The following is a 21,170-nucleotide window of genomic DNA, read 5'->3' on the forward strand; positions in this document are numbered from 1 at the left end:
ACATTCCCCCTAGATACCATAACCCTATCAGAACAAACTTCTTTCTCCATAGGCTTAACTTTCCCCAACCTCCCTGCCTGCTGCTACTCTCTCTTCTGTCTGCTAACTTCCAAACTTCCTTTTCTCTTCCTTACCTTACACTTCCTTTTAAAGTGCAGACTCTAAGGGCGCCTGGGTGGCTCAGTCAGTTGAGCATCTGACTTCAGCTCAGGTCATAATCTCAGGGTTCGTGAGTCTGACCCCCACATTGGTCTCTCTGCTGTCAGCACAGAGACTGCTTTGGATCCTCTATCTCCCTCTCTCTCTGCCCCTCCCCCCTCTCAAAAATGAATAAACATAAAAAAAAAATAAAGTGCAGACTCTATTACTGCTAAGTCTCTGGAAAAGAAGTCTCCTGACACAGTAGAAGGGATGGGCCCAGAACTCGACTCTGATTCTTTTTTCAGCCTAAGGTGGAAACTTACAAATGAATTGAATGGATCCCTACATGAGGGCCCTGTGATTGCAATGCACACATAGTGTTTCAGATGCTACACAAGCACCTACAGTCTACAAGTCAGGAAATGGAGATAGAGTTACTTACTCTCTCTACGTAAGAGGTAGAAGCCAGAGTTTGGTATTTTGTGGAAGGAGAGGGGCGGCCAGTGAGGAGGCAAACTCCTTCTATAATGGCCTCTGGGAATAGCCCAGAGAAAAGTTGTACTTGAAAAGGTGCAGGGCCAGTTTTCATGCTGCCCCTTTGACTTTAAGTAAAGAAAGGAAGGGAAAGAGTGGGCTGCAGAACTGGAAGGTGTGACTCCTGCTGGGCCTTCTCTGTCTTTTCTCTGGGTTCTAGGGTTCTAGGAACACTTGGGCAGGGGGAGGGAACTTAGACTTGGGAGGTATTTGTTCTCCAGTATATCCCCAGTTGAGTATTCACCTACTTTTTGCCGTTAGGTCTGAGTTGGTTTAATGGGAGAGTATTCTGGAGATACAGAGAAGTACAAAGGAAGGAAAGAACAGAGAGAAACAAGAAGAAAGGTGTGGATAGGAAAAAGAATGTACCAAGAAGGGGTGAGGTGTAGAAGAGGAATGGGAGATTCAGGCCAGTAAGGTCCCGGAAAGGAGAGTGGCCCCACTATTTGTCAAACCTCCAAATCAGGATGACAGGGATTAGGAAGCAGCCTCGCCCATGGGCTGAATTGCAGCCTCCGCTCAGGGAACCCTGAGCAAATACGCCCTGATCCCCACATAAAGGGCCAATTAACTGCGCCGTCTCTGGGAACAAATCCGCTAACAGGGTGACAAGCCCCTAGACGCTGGCAGGCGCTGTGTTTGCTGAGAGGCCGACAGGGAGCAAATCAGGGGATTAGGATGGGGCAGGAGCCACATGGCAGGATGCAGTTTCCTGTCTGCTGCAACCCTCCACGCCCCACAGCAGGGCCAGGTGCCAGGACCCCGGATTTCTGTCCTGCCTTAGCCCTGGTGTGATGGAACCTGGGTGACCCCAGTCAGCAGGAGGCAGAGCAGAGGGCCCCCAGCCAGAAATCTGAAGCATCAGAGCAGAGAAAGTAGTACAATTTCTCCTTAACAGATGAGGAAATTGAAGTCCAGAGCGATGGTGTCTTCTAATTGGCATATATGGGATCAGAACGCATTTCTGGGCTGGTCATTCCTGAACGGGTTGATTTCTGGTGAGGGAAACCAATCCCTTAGATTCTATGTTACCTGAATGCAGCCTGGCCCTGGGGTAAGGGACAGGCGTCATATCCCATCTTTTAGTATCCTGGTGCTTTAGAGAGAATGTGTCGCTACCCCCTCTCTCATCTACCCCAACTCATTTCAGCCTCATGGTCTGCTCGGATTTAAGCCATTTGTGGGGCGCCAGACCCCAAGTTCAGCACGGGCAGAGGAGGTGCTGAAAGAACAGCTCCCAGGGCGAGGCCTCCCACAATTCTGTCTCCGCGCCCCAACCCCCACCACCCCCACCACCCCCAGCACCTTTGCTTCCGGCTTTGCTAAATTCAGGGCAAAGCTGACTCCAGAGGGTAGGAAGGTACCTAAACACCTGTTACTTTGTTAGTTTGAGACCACAGGGGCCAGCGTGTGGATTGAGGGTGGAGTTTTGGGACAAGCCTGCCATCCTTTGACAAAGTCTCCGGTTCACTGGAGCGCTGCCTGCCCGAATACTCCAACTCTTGAGTGTGCTTACTGTGGAGCTCTACGACCGTATAGCAGACGCCTCTCTGGATCTCGACCTGTTCACCTAGCCCCTCCCAGGTCAGAAGCAGCGACCCCACTAAGGTGATCTCATCATACAGAAACTGATGACTGAGCTAGAACTCCACCACTCAGCCATCAACACGACCTTACCCCAGATAGGAAGCCCCCGGTCTCTCTTCCCTTGACACCCCAATGCTATCTCCAGCCTAGGAAAGTGAGCGAGTGAGTGTGTGTGTATACACGCGCGAGTGGACGGGTGGGTGGGCGGTGGGGCACTAGATCTTCAGGTAAAAAGAACTGCAGAAAATTCAGAAGCAGTCTGGACGGAGGAGAGGGGATCATGGTTTCTCCCCACTGCTCCCCGTGGGAAAGACCGTTATCAGGATGTGCACGAGTTTTGCATCAACCCCTCCTCTTTTCTTGAACTTGCCTTTACAGAAACAATGTTGCTCTCTTTGTCTTTGTCCTGGACTACCTGATTCATTCAGTCTCCTCAAGAAGGTAAAACAATTTAATAGACAATGTCAGAGCACAGTAATGCAAAAGTATGCAAATCGATGCCAGAGGTATGCATATAGCTGTTAAATGCCTAGGAGCCTGGGGCTCCGCCCCCCCCCCTCCGGTTTTATCCTTGTTCTTAGCCTCCTGCAAGAACTAGTAGATTAGAGCGTCTGAAGCAGGACTCCGGTTCAAGACTCGGCACCTTGTCCCCTGGCCTCTCGGCTGCCAAACGGGCGGCCGCGGGGTAAAGGGGTGGACGTGCCATGCAGTTATTCCTCACCCACTCCCAACTTCCGCTCCAAACCACCCCAGCCTCCAGCACTGCGCCGATAAGACCCCGAACTTGGGAGGAAATGAAAGCCAGGGCTTTGACAGCCAGAGGAGTGTTCTTGCTCTTTTGCCTAAGGGCCGTTAAAAGAGAGATGGGATTCTTGTTTTAAAGTCAGTCGTAAGGGCAGAGTCCGACAGAGCCTCGCCCCTCATCTTGGCTGCTTTGAGAAAGGAGGGAAACTCTCATGCAGTGTCCAGAACCCGACCAGGACGCGGGGCGCGGGGCGGGGACTCCAACTCGCGCGCTACGCAACTCTAGTAGTCTCTGGCCCTGCTAGCGGCCATCCGGGTGGGGATGGGAGGGTGGAAGGAGGCGGATTAATCCCTTAATTACGCGGTGATCGGCGTGGCACCTGCTTTCCGCCCGCCCAGCTCCCGGGGGACCCCGGCACTGGGGGGTGGAGAGAAGGACGAGGGAAGGAGGAGGGCACGCTGAGGCACGCACCGTACCCAGGCGCGCCGGCAGGAGAGCGGCACCGTGGCTGGGGCAGTGCGCAGAGGCTGTGGAGGGGCTTACGGCTCCCGGCCCGCGGGTCTCAGACCCAGGGGCTGGGCCCCGAGCCCCCCGCCCCGGTCCCAGTTGGGTCGCGCCATGCTGCGCTACCTGCTCAAAACACTGCTGCAGATGAACTTGTTCGCGGACTCCCTGGCGGGGGACATTTCCAACTCCAGTGACCTGCTCTTCGGCTTCAACTCCTCGGTAGCGGCGCTCAACCACAGCCTGCTGCCCCCCGGCGATCCCTCTTTCAACGGTAAGACCTTGCTCCGTGGGGACCTCAGATCAAGGGATGGAGTAAGGTGGGAGGGCGTCGTGGAAGGGGAGGTCAAAGAGCTCCTGTCCCAAAAACTGGGACCAAGCGGCGCCTCCTAGCGCCTCCTCCGGATTGGGGACCAGGGGATAATTTGGAGCTTCTAGCACCCGAGTGGAGGTATCGACGGAAGATCGAGGGCTTCGGAGGAGATGGCTGCTAAGTCCGTTGCTCTCCACCTGCCCCACCGACCGCCACTGCCGCCCCAAGTGAGGAGAACCGTGGCTGGTGACGGGCAACTACGGAGCTTAGAGTGGCTGGGACGCACTGCAGGGAGGGCAGAGGAGGGAACGCGGTAGCCAAGCCGCGCCACTTAGTGACTCACCCAGGTAGCAAGTTTTCCTTCGGGACCCTAAGTTTTCCAAGAGCTCACTTAGGATTAGGGTGAGGAAGCTAAAATGTTGGGTGTGTTTATTACAGAGGGCGACAGACGCTGAGACCGTTTTAGGGAAACTCAGAAGTTTGCCCCTCAGAGGTGGAACTCACCCCGGCCCACCCCGCGGAACTGCGGCGGGCTGGCTGCGCCGGCGGCGAGGTCGTTACCGCTAATTACGGTGATTAATAAATGACTAGACAGCGCGCTCGCCCCTAGCGCGGCGGGGAGGCGGCCAGAGTTGATCTCCCGGAGTCTGGGGAGAGGCCCGATCGCGCCCCCTGCGGGCGGTGTCGGGAATCCCCCGCTTTCCCGGACCTCTTTGCGGGTGATTTCCCCCGTGGTTCCTCCCCAGTCCCCATCCCTTGACATCCACCCACTCGAATCTAGGGGCAGCACGGTCCTGGAAACTCGAAGATGACGGTAAAGGAGACCTAGACAATGTGCATGTGTTTGTGTCTGGGGTACTCCAGGTGCTGGGGGAGGAGCCCCAGAGCCCTATTAGCATGATCATTAGCTATTCATTAGCTGCTGTCTGAGCCTCTCCTGAGACCGGGAATGACAGGGAAGAAATTCCAGGGAAAGGGCGCCTGCAGCTGTGTCTACAGGAATTAGGGGGAAAGGGCCGACCAGAAGGGTGTGGTATGTACACGAGGGAGCAGGGACGAAGAAAGTCGGAAATGAGCCGGAGGTCTCCAAATTCCTGACCCGCTGTAGATTCCCAGGAGGGTAGGCACAGAGAGAGCCCTTCTCACAGACGCCCCAGACACACCTCCGTTCCCCCAGTGCTCTTACGGTGTAGGTTCCACCATACACTGTCTCATTCAAGCTGGAAAATGTAAGGAGGTACGTAGGGAAGGTGTTGATGGCCACATTTTGCAAGTGAGGAAACAAATTCAGAAAAGATGAAAAGTACCCCAGGGGTCACAGAAGCAACGTAAAGCTTAGCAATAACAAACCTATTTCCAGTACACTCTAATGATTTGTGACAGGGAACAAAGGAATATTGGGGCCTGTTAGAATCTGAGTCAGGTATAGACTATAGTAGCCAAGATAAGCTAAGGTAGGCCAGGGAGGGAGAGCCCTCAAGTCATCACAGAATTGACATATATATTGAGCCTTCCCTCAATTGCTTTACATATATTATGATCTTAAGACAACCCTGTCACTACTCCCATATTTAAAATAAATAAACTGAGACTCAAACAAATTCAATAATTTGCCCAAGTTCTTGCAGTCAGGAAGTGTAAAATCTGAGATCCCAGCCCTACTTGGTTCCAGGACGACCCCTGAGCTCTTCACCACTCTAGTGTCGCTCAGGATGGAGGTCTGTCTAAACCGGACGGGGACGAGGTGCAGGGGAAGAGACCACCGAGAAGCATAGATCTCCATTTGGAAGGAAGCAACCGGAGAAAAATTACTCCCTTCCCTAAGTAGGAGGGACACTAATCTGGTCCTAGCCAGTTAAATAAATTCTCCCCGGGACAGTACCAGCATGGGGCAACCTCCTTCCGGCCTAGTCTCCATAAGAACTTCTCAGGGTAGGGGTGGGGAAATGAAACCCCATCCCACACGAAGCGTGAAGCTACAGGGAGGTCCCTGCGGATTTTGGAACAGAGTGGGAGGGGCGCGGGCGGGGAAGGGGAAGGTAGAGAACAGAAGCGGGGGTAGTCCCTGGTTATCGGAGGACACCAAATCACGCGAGGCAGCAGCGGCGCCTACTGGCCACCATGGGTTACGAATCCACTTCAGAAGAAGCTGGAAGTGTCTGAGCCTAATGGGTTCCAGGATCCTGGATCCCAAGGCAAGTGCAGAGGATGAAGCCAGCAGAAGTCTGTAGGCCAAGTGAGAGGCAGGAACAGAACATCCAGGTGAATGGATCTGATGAGACAGGAAGGAGAGGAATCCCTTCCCAGTGGTTCTTAGCCTCTATCTGTCGATCAACCTGTAGAATAATCTGTTGAAAACTTTGCACCTCTAGAAAAGGAGCCACTACTAACATTTTCACTACCGTTTTCACTCAAGTCCTGTGACTCTACAGGTTTTTTTTTTTTAATTTTTTTTTCAACGTTTTTTAATTTATTTTTGGGACAGAGAGAGACAGAGCATGAACGGGGGAGGGGCAGAGAGAGAGGGAGACACAGAATCGGAAACAGGCTCCAGGCTCCGAGCCATCAGCCCAGAGCCTGACGCGGGGCTCGAACTCACGGACCGCGAGATCGTGACCTGGCTGAAGTCGGACGCTTAACCGACTGCGCCACCCAGGCGCCCCATCTACAGGTTTTTCCAAGCATGATTGTCTGGGGTGTCAGTAAGAGGGGCACCTGGCTGGCTCAGTTGGGAGAGCAGGTGACTCTTGATCTCAAGGTTGTGAGTTGGAGCCCCATATTGGGCATTGAGTTTACTTAATAAAAAAAAAAATTTTTTTTAAGAAATGAAAAAGAAGAAGAAGAAGGGCTCCATGTCCATTCATGGGCTCCAGATTAAGAACCCCTTCTAGTCCAGTCTCTAGTCGGATCACTCTCCTCTTACCTTTCCTAAGGGAGGGACTCCAGGCTTGTCCCCATTCTCCATTTTTATGACCCGCGGCCATGCAGAGGGCCAAGAAACAAGTGTTAGCTCTGGTGCAGGTCTTCAGGGACAAGGACAATCTGAAAACCAGTGAGGGTGGGAGACTGAATAACAGTGGGCTGGAGGGGAAGCCCTGTCACTCAAACTTGGCCAGAGAGAAGGCTAGTGTCTGTCTTTGGGCAGCCTAGAAAGCCAGCCTAGGAGTTGGTGTCCTGATTCCTCTACCGATCTGCCTGTTTGTAAGGTGTGTCCTCACCAGCCCAAGAACGTGGGAGCGCCTTCCCAGAGGAGACAATGGACCCTACAGAGAAAGGGTGGGCAGGGTGGGCAGGAGTGGTTATTTTTCTCTCTGGAGCCTCAATCTCTCCCCTAATTTCCCGGTCTAAATGCTCTGTGCCAACACCCCTACTCTTAGCGTCAAGGGTCGAGCCGGAGGACGCGATGCCGCGCATCGTGGAGCAGCCGCCTGATCTGTTGGTCTCCAGAGGCGAGCCGGCCACTCTGCCCTGTCGCGCGGAGGGCCGGCCCCGGCCCAACATCGAGTGGTACAAGAATGGGGCGCGAGTGGCCACTGCGCGCGAGGACCCGCGCGCGCACCGCCTGCTGCTGCCCAGCGGGGCACTCTTCTTCCCGCGCATCGTTCACGGGCGCCGCGCGCGGCCCGACGAAGGTGTCTACACTTGCGTGGCGCGCAACTATCTGGGGGCAGCGGCTAGTAGAAATGCCTCGCTAGAAGTGGCAGGTGAGAGTCCGCACTGTCCGTTGGTTGCTTCCCCAGCCTAGGGGAGGCGGGAGGGCACCAGATAATCCGATCAAGAACCAGCCCGATCTCAGCTCCTTCAACATCTTCTTTGGAGACCGTGACCTTTGGTCTCTAACATCCATGCCTTGACCGGAGGGAGGAAGTGGCCCTGGTATTTTGGCCCCCGGGCAAGAGTTCCCGTCTGCGGTGATACAGTCCTCTCCAAAACAATTGCCTTGTGTCTTAACCCAGTTACTCCTGTTTATTCCCCTGGTCATTCATTCTCACTGTCTCTTTGTCTCTGTCTCTGTCCTTGTCTGTCTGTCTCTCTTTACAGTCCTCCGTGATGATTTCCGGCAGTCTCCTGGGAACGTGGTGGTGGCAGTGGGGGAGCCAGCGGTAATGGAATGCGTGCCTCCCCGTGGCCACCCGGAGCCTTCCGTGTCTTGGAAGAAGGACAGTGCAAGACTCAAGGAGGAGGAGGGAAGGATCACGGTGAGGAGGCATGCCCTGGCTAGGGATCTGACTAAGGGCCAGGGCCAGAGCCATCATGAGAGGTGGGACCACAGGTTAGGGGGCTGGGTATGTCTCAAAGGAGGAAGCAGTGAATCTCAGGGTCTTGGAGGGGCGAGGAATAATGTCTTAGATGTGATAAGGCAGGAGATTTAAGGTCAGGGTATCAGCTGACCAGAGGCTGAGAGGCAGCTATTAAGTAAGGGATAAGTTAAGGATGGATAGGAAGAAACTGGTATGAATTAGGTGGGGAGCAAGATGCCCCAGGGACTTGTGGGAGGTGGTTTGGGCTGTGGGAACAAACACAGACCTGAGCCCCACCCTGGGTAAATCACTTAAGGATTCCTTATCTGATAAGTGAGTCAACTTTACAGGTTTTCATTAGTTTACTAGGAGGATCAAATAAATAAATATACTTTGATGGTTACAAAAGACCAAAGTTACCATTATTACTCTGCAGATTCGTGGAGGGAAGCTGATGATGTCACATACACTCAAGAGTGATGCAGGGATGTATGTGTGTGTGGCCTCCAACATGGCAGGAGAACGGGAGAGTGGGGCAGCCGAACTTGTGGTCCTGGGTAGGCACAGGGAGTTTGGGAATTATGGGGGTGTACAGCCTGGGCAGTAAGAAGCTGTGCAGATCCCTTGATGATTCACTCATTCCCGATCCATAGAGCGACCCTCATTCCTGCGTAGACCTGTGAATCAGGTGGTCCTGGCAGATGCCCCCGTGGATTTCCCATGTGAGGTGCAAGGAGATCCCCCGCCTCGTCTAAGATGGCGCAAGGAAGATGGGGAACTACCCACAGGCAGGTGAGAAGCCCCCTCCTCCTGCCTGTAAGGAGACCCAACCACTCAAGAGCACACCCTGCCCTAGAAAAGGGACAGGCAGACACCCTCTCACTTGACAGCTCAGAGAAATCTGTTACCCTGGAGCCTGTGGCCCCTCCCCTCTCCAGTCCCCAGCTCCTTTTATGGGTCCATGGGTACCAGCCTCTGTCCCTGTTGAGGCCTACCTTGTCTTTACGTACCCTGATCCTGGTGTCTGTCTGGGGGAGAGAGAAGGGGTCTCTAGCTGTGGCCAACCCATTCTGGGGGTGGGGAGTGGAGCAGGTATGAGATCCGGAGTGACCACAGCCTTTGGATCGGGCGTGTGAGTGCGGACGATGAGGGGACGTACACCTGTGTGGCTGAGAACAGCGTGGGCCGTGCCGAAGCATCTGGCTCCCTCAGTGTTCACGGTGAGGGCCGGCCTGGGACTGTCAGAAGCAGGGATGAAATGAGGGACCAGGGAGGATGGGATGAAGAGGAGAATGAGGGACAAAGGACAGAATGGGAGATATGGTGGTGGTGGGGGATCCCTTGACACTTCTAGAAGGAGAGAGCTGAACAGGCTTGAACAAGAGATGGATATCTGCTCTTACTTAAGCCAAGCTTGGGCTTCTCTCTCCTGTTCCCTCAGTCTCCCTTCTGAGTACCCTGACTCCCTGTTCCTTTATCCCCTCCCCCTTCCCAGTCCCTCCCCAGCTGGTCACCCAGCCCCAGGACCAGATGGCAGCTCCTGGAGAGAGCGTGGCTTTCCAATGCGAGACCAAAGGAAACCCCCCACCTGCCATCTTCTGGCAGAAGGAGGGAAGTCAAGTAGGTGGCCAGCTGCATGGTGGGCCTTCCCACAATCTTCTCCTCTGGGTCTTAGCCTCCCGCTTCTGTATTCTCTGCACACTTCTCTCTGTTTTACCTTTGGTCCTCCCAGAAACGCTTGCAGGTTATTTGGGTGGGTCAAATAAGATAATGAATATAAAAGGGCTAGCTAACATACTGAACACTTTAAAAAAAAACAACTGATAATATGCTTAGGTGAAAGGAAATAGTCCTGTATGGTAATTCCTTGGAGAATCCTTCTATTTTAGGCAAGGCTGCCCTGAGGATGTAGCACATCCACTTGGATGCCTCCTCTCCCAGACCCCTGGGGTCTGGGGTTTAATATGCTGCTCTGGAAAGTGTGTACTGTACCAAAGCTGCTCAGCGAACAGCATTACTTGCTCATCATTTTACAAGGGACTTCCACCAGGGGGAGCTCACAGGCACCCCTCTCCAATCTTCGGCAACAAATTGCTGATTGCACAACAGGAAGGAACATTAACTGAAGTTACAACACGAGTCCCGCCCATTAGGTGAAAGGTGGGCATTTTGCTCCTAGGAAGCAGGGTCAGTATAATAAAATAAGTCTGCCTAACTCCACCTCCCTGGAAAACCAGCTCTCCCACTACCTCATTTCAAATCCACAGCCACAATTTTCCAATATCTTCTCTAGCATCTGGGATTGCTGTATTTTAAATGAATAAAAATGCTGGTGGTAGTAAGGGTGGGAGTAGGTATCCATCAGGGGATCAGCCTGGTGCCATTTACCTGTGACCCAACCACCTTCCCTACCTTCCATGTATCTAGGTAACGTAAAATGTTAAAGCCAGAAAGAAGGGGAAAGTTTTTGACAACTATCACACAATGCATTAAAAGATTTTCATATGTTTAATCATTTAATCCTCATGACTATCCTCATGACTATCAACTTTGTGGAAACTGGGGCTCAGGAAGGTTAAATAGGTTGCTCAGAGTTTCCCAACTAGTAATCACAAAGCTGGGAAGTGCACCCCAATATCATCTCATAAAATTTCCACATTTTTGTGAGTCAATCTAACTATTTTGCCCAAGGTCATATAACTGGCTGGGGACAGTATGAACTAGAACCTTAGGGATTCTCCGAATTCGGGGGTTTGATGGGAATGGGGATCTCTCTGCCAGCCGCCTGTTCATTCCTTGTCTCGGTTCCTTGCTTTGTCCACAGGTCCTGCTTTTCCCCAGTCAACCACTTCAGCCCAAGGGGCGCTTCTCAGTCTCTCCCAGAGGCCAGCTCAACATTACTGATGTGCAGAGTGGGGATGCTGGCTACTATGTGTGTCAGGCTGTTAGTGTGGCCGGCAGCACCCTGGCCAAGGCCCTGTTGGAGGTAAAAGCAGGTAAGTGCTCATGGAGAGAGGCCTGGCCCCATGGCCTGGAAGGAAATCATGGCTTAAGGACATCTGTTTTTCTTGGGTTCTGTATCATATGTCTGCAAGGGGAGGGGTGTATTCCTGACACATGGCCTTGAAGTTAGGAAATCAGCTACAGAAGCCAGTAATAGATGGCTGGTTCCAGGCAGAGACTACAGATGGTTATCGAAACCCTTCCAATCTCCAGGGGAAGGAGGGCTGAAGGAGCAGAGAAGGAGGACAAGGGGCTGGTTTCCTGAACCCAGGATCCTCTCCTGAGGTGCCCAAGTTCTTCCTCTCTCAGCCTCCTCCTTGGACGGGCTGCCTCCCATCATCCTCCAGGGACCAGCCAATCAGACGCTGGCACTTGGCTCCTCTGTGTGGCTGCCATGCAGAGTGACTGGGAACCCTCAACCTAGCATCCAGTGGAAGAAGGATGGGCAGTGGCTGCAGGGGGACAACGTGCAACTCAATCTAATGGCCAACGGTACCCTGTACATCGCCAGGGTGCAGGTGAGTCTCACCCCTGGGCCCTGAGTAACCGAGAATGGCCACACAGTCCACATGCCCAAATCTCGGAAGTACCCTCTGGGATTAACTCCATTTCTACTCCTCTGCTTAGACCGTCTAAAGTGTACAATGCCCTCCCCACCCTTCTGTATACCCACCACCACCCCCTTGCCCTACCTTGATCCACTCTGTTTGCCAGTCCTCTACCCTCTCCTGCAGGAGATGGACATGGGTTTCTACAGCTGTGTGGCCAAGAGTTCCACAGGGGAGGCCACATGGAGTAGCTGGCTTAGGAGGCGGGGTGAGTTTTGTTTGTCCCCTTGCTTTGCCAGCACCTTCATCCAAACTTGCTTTGAAGGTACTCAGTACCTCCCTGAGCCCCAGAACTGATTTATCTTCCAAATGCCACGGCCATGGGGTTGAGGAGGAGCTTGACAGAAGTGATGCCCTTGGGAGGCAGATGTGAGGAGGGGTCAGTTCAGTAACCACATCCCTGTCTCCACCATTACCAATGCCACAGCCCCAGAGCTTCTCTGGGAAGGAGGTGGGTGACGCAGGTGCCGTCCCTTTCCCATCCTTCTACTGAAAGATTATCGCCTCACTGCAGAGGACTGGGGAGTTTCATCAGAGCCCCCTACGGAGCCCAGTACCCCTCCAGGGCCTCCCTCTCAGCCACTGGTCACTGAGATCACCAAGAACAGCATTACCCTGACCTGGAAGCCCAACCCGCAGGCGGGGGCCACAGTCACCTCTTACGTGATAGAGGCCTTCAGGTATGGAGAAAATGTTGAAAGCAAACCTGGAAAGTTGGAAGAAGGGAATCTTATGTCCTTAGGGTCTTTGCTATGGTGGGGAGAGTTTTGCCAGTTCCCTCTCCCAGGGCAAGGAGATAGTAGGGGGCCACAGAGAATGGATGAGGGGTCCCCAGGCTCAGACAAGTCTGTCACCCCATTCCTGTTGCAGCCAAGCAGCTGGCAACACGTGGCGGACAGTGGCAGATGGTGTGCAGCTGGAGACACACACTGTCAGCGGTCTGCAGCCCAACACCATCTATCTGTTCCTGGTACGAGCTGTGGGAGCCTGGGGCCTCAGTGAGCCCAGCCCCGTCTCTGAGCCTGTCCGCACCCAGGGTGAGTAGGGCCAGAGTCCCTGGCTCAAGGCTATGGCATGAAATGCTGCAGAGCACGCCTCCCCCCAAACCACGGGAGCACAGCCACTCTCTTCTGCTGTGTCATGTCTCTACTGTGGCCCAGCCTGGAGTAGGTCAGGCCTCCCTCTCATCTAGGGACAAGAGAAGAGGGGAGAGAGGGAAACTGGGTCATCCTGGTAGCCCCTCACTTCTGAGCCTTTTACCCACAGATAACGTAGCTTATGAGGACTAGAAGGGACACTGGAGAGTTCATCTTCATGTTAGAGATGAGGAACTGAGGTCTTTAAAGACTACATATGTGGTTATGCAGAAAGTAGATTCACATTCGCTGGACACACAGGCCCACCTCTGGAAGCTATTCCCCTGACCAGCCCCCTCCTGATGCTGGGGTGTGCTCTGGAGGACTGAGGATACAGTCTGTACAGCACACTTTCAGTCTGACTCTATCCTTGGTGGCCCTTGCTGAGTGGGCTTTTTGGTCAATAGACAGCAACCCATCCAGGCCAGTGGAGGACCCATGGAGAGGCCAGAGGGGACTGGCTGAAGTGGCCGTGCGTATGCAGGAGCCCATAGTCCTTGGGCCCCGGACCTTGCAGGTGTCCTGGACTGTGAGTGTGGCATGGGGACGAGGTTAAGGGCAGGGACGATGATGGGGGTGGTAGAGATCTCCAAGAATGGGTACGGGAAAGTGGGAAGTGAGTGGCTGGGAAAGACAGGTAAGTGGAGGAGGGACAGGACCTGGAGGACTTGTGTGGTCCTTACCTCTCCTTCTGGTATGCTTTGTCCTGTCTCCTGTAGGTAGATGGCCCAGTCCAGCTGGTGCAAGGTTTCCGAGTGTCTTGGAAGGTAGCAGGCCCTGATGGGGGACACTGGACAGTACTGGACCTACAGTCCCCAAGCCAGCAAAGTACTGTGCTAAGAGGACTCCCCCCAGGGACCCAAATTCAGGTCAAGGTGCAAGCCCAAGGCCAGGAGGAGCTGGGGCCTGAAAGTCCCTTCATGACCAGAAGCATTCCTGAGGAGGGTAAGGGAGGTGGTGCACAGAGCTGATGAATAGACAACAGGAAAGAGGGAATGGGGGAGGATAAAGGTTTGCAGGGGGAGAGCAAGGGGAGTTGTGGGAAGAAAAGATACCTCCCTTCCCTAAGATGTCAACCTGGAAGGGGGCAGGTTGGGGCAGGAAGGGTAACTGGCATGACTGTGTCTTTCTCACCATGCTCTACCCTGGCCCAGCCCCCAGTGGTCCCCCCCAGGGAGTGACAGTAGCCCTGGGGGGTGAAGGCAACAGCAGTGTCACAGTGTCCTGGGAACCTCCACTCCCTTCCCAGCAAAATGGGATCATCAAAGAATACCAGGTACAGGGTTTGAGAAGGGACTGGGGAGGGGAGGGAGGGGGAGGACCTAGGGGCTAGGATTAGGGAGGAGGAAACCCAGGACTGGCTTTGGGGTTGGGAGATGAGGTTGGGGGAAAGCAGAGAGATTTCAAGAGTATCCCTCTAGGCTGAACGATGCCTGGCTAAGCCCCCTCTACCATTCAGAGCTTCAAGTTTCCACGTGAGGCCAGGATCCCATTTCAGACTCTCTGAACCCGGGTCTCGTCTCCCCAGATATGGTGCCTGGGCAATGAGAGTCGCTTCCACCTCAACCGGTCTGCGGCAGGCTGGGCACGCTCCGCGGTGCTCCGGGGACTGCTGCCCGGTGTTCTCTACCGGACCCAGGTCGCGGCGGCCACCAGCGTGGGCGTGGGCGTGGCCAGTGCCCCGGTGTCAGTGCAACTGCGTGAGTCCGGGGGTGGGAGTGGGGGTGGGGGTGGGCGCGCTGGGGAACTGAAGTGGGGTCCTAGTGTAACCGTGCCTGCGGGGTCAGGGATGACCCCTTCCTCGCTCCCGGGTTTCCAGGCCCCTAGTCCCCTCACCTCTCTGACCCCTACAGCTTCCCCGCCGGGATTGGAGCCTGGGCTCGAGGTGGGCCCGGGGCTGGCGGAGCGGCTGGCGAGGGTGCTGCGGGAGCCTGCCTTCCTCGCGGGCAGCGGCGCCGCGTGCGGGGCGCTGCTCCTCGGGCTCTGCGGCGTCCTCTACCGGCGCCGGAGGCAGCGCAAGGAGCTCAGTCACTACACGGGTGAGCGGGACCTGGGGGCCTGCGCGGGCCGAGGGGCGCACTTGGGCTTTGGGAAGACCAAGAGGAGCGCCTTGGAGTGGGCGGAGCCTGGAGGGAGGGAGGCGGGCGGAACCGAGAGCGGGACGGGAGGGGCTCACGGCTCGGTGAGTAGGGTAGCGGGCGGGGGGGGGGGGGGGGGGGGTCAGAAGGAAGGGGTCGCACCACAGCTCAGCCCCTTGCAGAGGGGCGGGGTATGCAAAGATGGGGCAGGGAGCCGACGGGACTGGGGGAACGGCGGGGCCCGTACCTGAATCTGGGGAGAGGGGTAAAATTTCCCCCTAAGATGCCTCGATAAGACAGCGGGCTTTGCCATCCGTCTCTGTATAGAAGGGGCAATTCTGGAGAGGGGGAAAACTCACTTCCTGAAAGGCGGGGCCTAGCAGCAGGTGGGTGGCCAGGATCCTGGACGTTAAATTGTGGGGCGGGATCTGGGTGGAAAGGTGGGGCCCACTGAGAGGGGCGACTTGATTTCTGCTGCTCCCCCATAAGGGGCGTATCTGGAGAGATTCAGAGGTCTCTGAGATCAGGGGGCCCCCCCATCTTGGCTACACATAAGAATCACTTGGGAACTTTAGAAAAATACTGATGCTTGAGTCCCACTCCTAGAAATTCTGAGGAAATTGGTCCAGGGTACAGGTTGAGTGGTGGAATTGGGACCAGGGCCAAGAAGGGGACAAGAATGTGAGTATTTCTGACCCTTTCTCCATTTACCCTCCTCTTTCTCCCATGGATTTCTTTTCGGAAGCCTCCTTTGCCTACACACCTGCAGGTAAGATATCTCTGCTCCAGTGGGGTTCAGACCCCAAGTACGGGCCCTTCTCTCACTCAGTGTCCCCCTCATCTTCCCCAGTGTCCTTCCCACACTCAGAGGGCCTCTCTGGAGCCAGTTCCAGGTAATCCTCTTAATTCATCTCTCAAGGATAATCCCCTCCCTCAAGAGACTATTCTCCTTCCTCCCCAGGCCTCAGTGCCTCCCCACGCTGCCTCCCACCTGTCACCCCCAAATTCTCCATCACTGCCCTAGGACTCCTGGTTACTCTTACATTCGCTGGCTCTCAGTCCCCAGCGTTCACGTGCTTTCCCTCAGGCCACCCATGGGCCTTGGCCCCGCCCCCTACCCATGGCTAGCAGACTCGTGGCCCCACCCATCTCGAAGCCCCTCAGCCCCGGAGCCCAGGGGAAGCTGCTGCCCCAGCAATCCTGACCCAGATGACAGATATTACAATGGTGAGGAGTTCTAATTCTCTCAGGGGCACACCTGGCCCCCAACACCCTTCTCTCCTCTCAACCTACTGGGGCAAACTGAAGGGAGCCGAGGATTGCCAGTCTTCCTGAGGTTGGTCAGTCCTTGGGGAAGATATGAGTTGGGGGAGCCTCTCTCATGCCTAACCTTCACCCCGGTTTGGAAGTAAGGTTTGGGAAGGGGGAGAAGTTGGTCCGGTGGGATCTCCTTTTGCCCTCCATTCTCCTGTTGTCCGCTATTTTTCTGTCTCTGCCCCCTGCCCCTTGCCTCCCCCCCTGGCCTCCCTCTTTCTCCTCCTCAGAAGCAGGAATCTCCTTGTACCTGGCTCAGACGGCCCGGGGTCCTGCCGCCCCGACTGAGGGTCCTGTCTACAGCACCATTGACCCAGCTGGGGAGGAGCTGCAGACCTTCCACGGGGGATTCCCCCCAAATCCCTCAGGGGATCCAGGCACCTGGAGCCAGTATGCTCCTCCAGAATGGAGCCAGGGGAACAGTGGTATGACTGTGGTTCCAAATACCCGCCCCCCCCCCCCCCCCCCCCCCCCGCTTTTAGCTCTGAGCAGAGGATCCCCAAAGAATATCCTCTACCGTTCCCCTCTGGGACCTAGCCCAGCACTTTCTTCTGACATTTCTCATCTGCCTCCTATCTTGGTGTGTCCCCATCCTACCCTCCTCAGGAGCCAGGGGAGGCAAAGTAAAGCTTCTGGGAAAACCTGTGCAGATGCCCTCTCTCAACTGGCCAGAAGCCCTGCCACCACCTCCCCCTTCCTGTGAACTGAGCTGCCTAGAGGGGCCTGAGGAGGAGCTGGAGGGCGGGTAAGGATGTGCCCTGCTGCGGATGCCCTATACAGATGGGACTGCAGGGTCTCCTGCAGGGGGAGGGCAGAGGTGCTGGGAGAGGAAGGGAAGAGGGCAACTGGAAGGCCAAGGGGAAGGTATGGAAGCTACTCAGTCACCCCTGTTTGCCCCCAGCTCAGAGCCAGAAGAGTGGTGTCCACCAATGCCTGAGAGGAGCCACCTGGCAGAGCCCAGCTCCAGTGGAGGGTGCTTGGTTCCTCCGTCCCAAGGGGAAGCCCCCTCTCCCACATCTTCCTATGGACAGCAGTCCACAGCCACTCTTACCCCCTCACCTCCTGACCCTCCCCAGCCCCCCACTGACATCCCCCATCTCCACCAGATGCCCAGGTAGGGAGGTATATGATGCCTTGCACATTATAAGCCCTGGGTACATATCTATGGAGTGGATGACTGGATGGATAGATGAATGGATGGATGGATGGATGAATCTGGGACGCAGAGGTCTCATGGCCACGTCACAGTGGAAGTGTGATTTGGGAAGGAACGTGGAGGCTGACAAGGTCTCTCACTCCCTTCAGACTGTTTCTCCATTGGACTGGTTCTGCAAGCTTCTTGGGCATTTCAAAGACATGGCTCTCCTCATACTTCACTAGCTGGGGAGCCTTGTTGGGGGAGGCTGTGCCTTATTCGTCTGAGTGTCTAGCACATGGTAGGCACTTAGCGTTTGTTGCATGAACAAATGCTGAGGCCTCATGTCATTGCAGGAGGGTGCCCCTTGGTCCAAGTTCCCCTCTCAGTGTATCCCAGCCCACTCTGAGTAGCCATGAAGGGAGGCCTGCTGGCCTGGGTGCTGGACCCACAGTCTCCCATCACCTCAGCCCCAGCCCTGTCCCTAGTACAGCCAGCAGTGCCCCAGGTGAGTCTGCAGAAGCCTTAACCTGCTCCTACTTCTCCATACCCTTCAGAAGCTTCTTTCTTCTTAATCCTCAAGCCTGTTTCCTGATCCTCTGTCTCACCTGCTCTTCCTGTCCCCTAATGCTACAGGGAGAACCCGGCAGGTGCCTGGGGAGATGACTCCTCCACTTCAAGTGCCCCGTGCCCGAATCCGGAAACCCAAGGCTGTTCCCTACCGACGGGAGCACAGTCCTGGGGGTGAGGGTGCCAGGGGCCTGAGAGATGGTGAAAGGAGGGGGAACAGGCAGGAAACCAAGGGTGAGCTCTGCTTGGGGGGGGGGGTGCTGGAGGAGGAAGCACGTGCACCCAAATCTTGGGCTGTTCAGTCGCAGCCTCCTGGTGCCAGGGAGTAGGAGTGGGAGGAAGACTGGTATCAGGAGGAGCGGGAGACTCTGCTGAAAACAGGTCTCTCCCCAGACTTGCCCCCGCCGCCCTTGCCGCCACCAGAGGAAGAGGCAAGCTGGGCCGTAGGGCTGAGGGCAGCAGGCAGCATGTCCTCCTTGGAACGGGAACGGGAGCGCAGTGGAGAGAGGAGAATGGTGCAGGCCGGGCCCTTGGGGGCCCAGCGGGGTCCCCACCTGGATGGTAAGGAGGGCCAGGAAAGGCCAGAAGGTCATCCCTACCCAAGAAGGTGGGACTGGCGGCTAGTGTAGTACAGCCATGAAGGACTAATGTTCACCCAGCTCACCCCTCGTCTTCAGCGGGGTTCATGCACTTGATCAAATCCTACACATGTCTCTGTAGCTCTCTCTGGGAAAGATCCCCAGAAGTTGCCAAGTTGTATAGTTTCCCAGGACTGAAGCCCAGAAGAGGCAAGAGTGGGGCTCCGTGTTCTGTCCCTCCTTTCCCAAGGCTCCCTCTGCCCGGGAGCTCCCTCTGGGTATCTGAGCAGGTGCTATGTCAAGGCCATGTGCTGGGTGTTCTAGGTCTCCTCAGCCCCCAGAAGGGCCTGGGCCCTATGCCTGTCCTCCACCCTCCTTCCAGATCTGGGATTGTGGTCAAGGTGGTACAGTGGGCAAACAGTGACATTCTGCTCTCTGCCCGGGCCTGGTGGCCCTTCTCTCTTGTGCTGCAGAAGAGGCCTGGCTCCCTTACAGCCGACCCAGCTTCCTGTCCCGGGGCCAGGGCACCAGCACCTGTTCCACAGCTGGCAGCAACTCCTCCAGAGGCTCCAGCAGCTCCCGAGGCTCCCGGGGCCCTGGACGGAGCCGGAGCCGGAGCCGGAGCCAAAGACCAGGACGGAAACGCGGAGAGGTGGGGGCTGGGGTAGGCAAACTATGGGAGATGAGAAGACTAGGAGGGGCGAGCCAAGGGATGATTGGAAACAGGAAAGGAGAGAAGGGCTTTCTGAGCAAGTGTCAAAAAGGAGGGGACCCAGTGGGTGAGGGGGAAGGGAGGGATCCTGGAGAACAGGTGACAAAGGGTGAGGACAAGGTGATATGTGGAGGAGGAGCCTGGGCTCTCCAGAGGACAGTGGATTCAGGAGGAGGGCTGAGGAGAAAAGAGGCATGTCCCCCCCTATAGCCTGTTTGCCAGGGCCTAGGGCCTTGCAAACTAGCCTCTTTCTCTCTCTAGGAACCAAGATGACCCTGGATGAGGCTATCAGGAGTTCCACGGGGAAGGGCTTGTCCCTGGGCCGGGAGCCTTGGATGGGAGCCCCTCCCCCTGGTAAATGGGTGTGAGCAGAGAGGAGCAGGGGGGGCCCTCTTCCCTCCCAGCAATGATGCTTAAAAGCCAGAGAGCCAGCTCTTCCTACCTGAAACTTTCCACCTCTTTCTACCTGAAACTCATGTGTAAAAGGGACAAATAAAAAGAGTCTGTTCAGAGCTCTGGGCCCTGCTTGTCTGGTTTCATGCGGGGCATGGGGAAGAAAGACTGTGAGACAGTGTAGATAAAGGCACTCGCTTGAAACTCTTCTGTCAAAAGCACCAGCTGAGGACAGGGGCTAAGAGATGCTGGCCTGGCCTGCCTCCTGAAGGAGCTGAAACTTGTCCCACCTTCAGACAACTAAGCCAGGCTCTCCCTTGGCACCCTCCTCTGGGGTCTATCTCTTCTCTAGGGGGAAATATGCCCCTAACAATAATAATACAAAAAAGGAGTTGGGGCACCTTGGTGGCTCAGTCGGTTAGGCATCCAACTTTGGGTCAGGTCATGATCTCATGGTTCGTGGGTTCGAGTCCTGCATCAGGCTCTGTGCTGATAGCTTAAAGCCTGAAGCCCACTTCAGATTCTGTGTCTCCCTCTCTATCTGCCCCTCCCCCATTCACACTCTGTCTGTCTGTCACTCTCTCAAAAATAAATAAACATTAAAAAAAATTAAAAAAAAATAATAGAAAGGAGTTGATGGGGGAAACCCCAGCCAAGAAGGGAAAACAGGCTTTTGTCAGGCTCCCTGACCCTGGATGTGTGCAAACAGATACCTCCTGGCCAGGAGAGACCCTAATGTGATGGGTTTGGCTGACACAGGATTTTTTAAAATATTGGCCCCGAATGCCATAGTGACCATTGCTCCCCCACCCACAGCCCATGCCACTCACTGGTTTTCTGTGGTTTGTTTCCTTCTCATTTTTTCAACCCCAGGCTCAGGAACTGCTCTGGGCTCTCAGGGGATGGCCACTACTCCCCACCCCCACCCCAAGCCCAGGCCTCTGACCTCTCCTGCCACTTTGACCTAAGTGTGCACAAATCCCTTTTTCTCCTTTGGTCTGGCAAACAGGGTTGGAATGTTTTCAAAAGGAATTTTACCAGGAAACTAAAAGAAAAACAAAATCCAAAAAAGGAAAAGCAAATAGAGAGGAACGGATATGTATCGGAGCACTGATTTCTCATCCTGAGATTATGACATTCCAGACCAGACGGGCCGGTTTAAGGTAGTTCAGGCAGCACCGTGTCCCCCAGGCCCGGCCTCACGCAGCCTCTGAGTTCAGAGTGGCCTCCAGGTAGAGCTGCCTTGGTTTCGGGGGGGATTATCACCCCCTTCCAGGGCCTGCTTCCTGGTCAGCCCTCCCTAAAGATGTCCTCCGGTGGCCCTGGTCACATGCAGGAGCACCATCCCCTGCAGCTTGTGTGTGTCCTGCCCCTGCCTTTCCCACCAAGTTAGAAAAAAGACCAGCCCCCACCTGCCCCGCTTTCTGTGGCTCAGGCTTGTCAGTCCTGCTCCATTTCTCGGTGCTGTTGTTTTGTCTGAAGGGTGCTCACTAGGCAACCATTATAGGTGGTCCTACCTTTTGTGGAATCTAGCTACTTTTGTCTATTTTAAGAAAACACCTGTTCTTAACCATCCAG

At 55.2% G+C, this 21,170-nt stretch overlaps 1 protein-coding gene across 8 annotated transcripts; it reads left to right on the plus strand.

Annotated features, from left to right (window-relative positions):
- The first annotated feature begins 1,971 nt into the window (after window positions 1-1,971).
- Window positions 1,972-19,711, plus strand: ROBO3 (roundabout guidance receptor 3). 8 transcript variants are annotated; one of them, XM_058687165.1, is made up of 28 exons: window positions 1,978-3,785; window positions 7,202-7,528; window positions 7,866-8,023; window positions 8,502-8,622; window positions 8,719-8,857; window positions 9,158-9,285; window positions 9,507-9,685; window positions 10,890-11,061; window positions 11,378-11,586; window positions 11,803-11,884; window positions 12,173-12,356; window positions 12,547-12,713; window positions 13,220-13,341; window positions 13,532-13,757; window positions 13,967-14,088; window positions 14,341-14,512; window positions 14,666-14,851; window positions 15,636-15,659; window positions 15,741-15,783; window positions 15,978-16,117; window positions 16,435-16,629; window positions 16,811-16,949; window positions 17,106-17,318; window positions 17,696-17,847; window positions 17,976-18,143; window positions 18,303-18,470; window positions 18,961-19,151; window positions 19,461-19,711. In XM_058687165.1, the coding sequence occupies exons 1-28, from the start codon at window positions 3,626-3,628 to the stop codon at window positions 19,470-19,472; spliced, it is 4,299 nt and encodes a 1,432-aa protein (XP_058543148.1). In that variant the 5' UTR covers window positions 1,978-3,625; the 3' UTR covers window positions 19,473-19,711. The 8 variants fall into 8 exon arrangements, with proteins under 8 accessions (XP_058543150.1, XP_058543143.1, XP_058543147.1 ...); XM_058687166.1 differs by having other exon boundaries at window positions 1,979-3,785; window positions 9,561-9,685; window positions 12,191-12,356; window positions 17,976-18,083; XM_058687160.1 differs by having other exon boundaries at window positions 1,977-3,785; window positions 15,636-15,783.
- The last annotated feature ends 1,459 nt before the right edge of the window (window positions 19,712-21,170 follow it).

The sequence above is a fragment of the Neofelis nebulosa genome, chromosome 10, assembly GCF_028018385.1.
Source record: "Neofelis nebulosa isolate mNeoNeb1 chromosome 10, mNeoNeb1.pri, whole genome shotgun sequence".
NCBI classification, from domain to species: Eukaryota; Metazoa; Chordata; class Mammalia; order Carnivora; family Felidae; genus Neofelis; species Neofelis nebulosa.

Excerpts from the sequence above, each read along its gene's own strand:
- ROBO3 (XM_058687160.1), top strand. The coding sequence starts at position 3,626 with ATGCTGCGCTACCTGCTCAAAACACTGCTGCAGATGAACTTGTTCGCG. Across the intron at positions 13,758-13,966 it reads CAGAAGCATTCCTGAGGAGG|CCCCCAGTGGTCCCCCCCAG; the intron begins GTAAGGGAGGTG and ends ACCCTGGCCCAG. Across the intron at positions 16,630-16,810 it reads ATGGAGCCAGGGGAACAGTG|GAGCCAGGGGAGGCAAAGTA; the intron begins GTATGACTGTGG and ends TACCCTCCTCAG.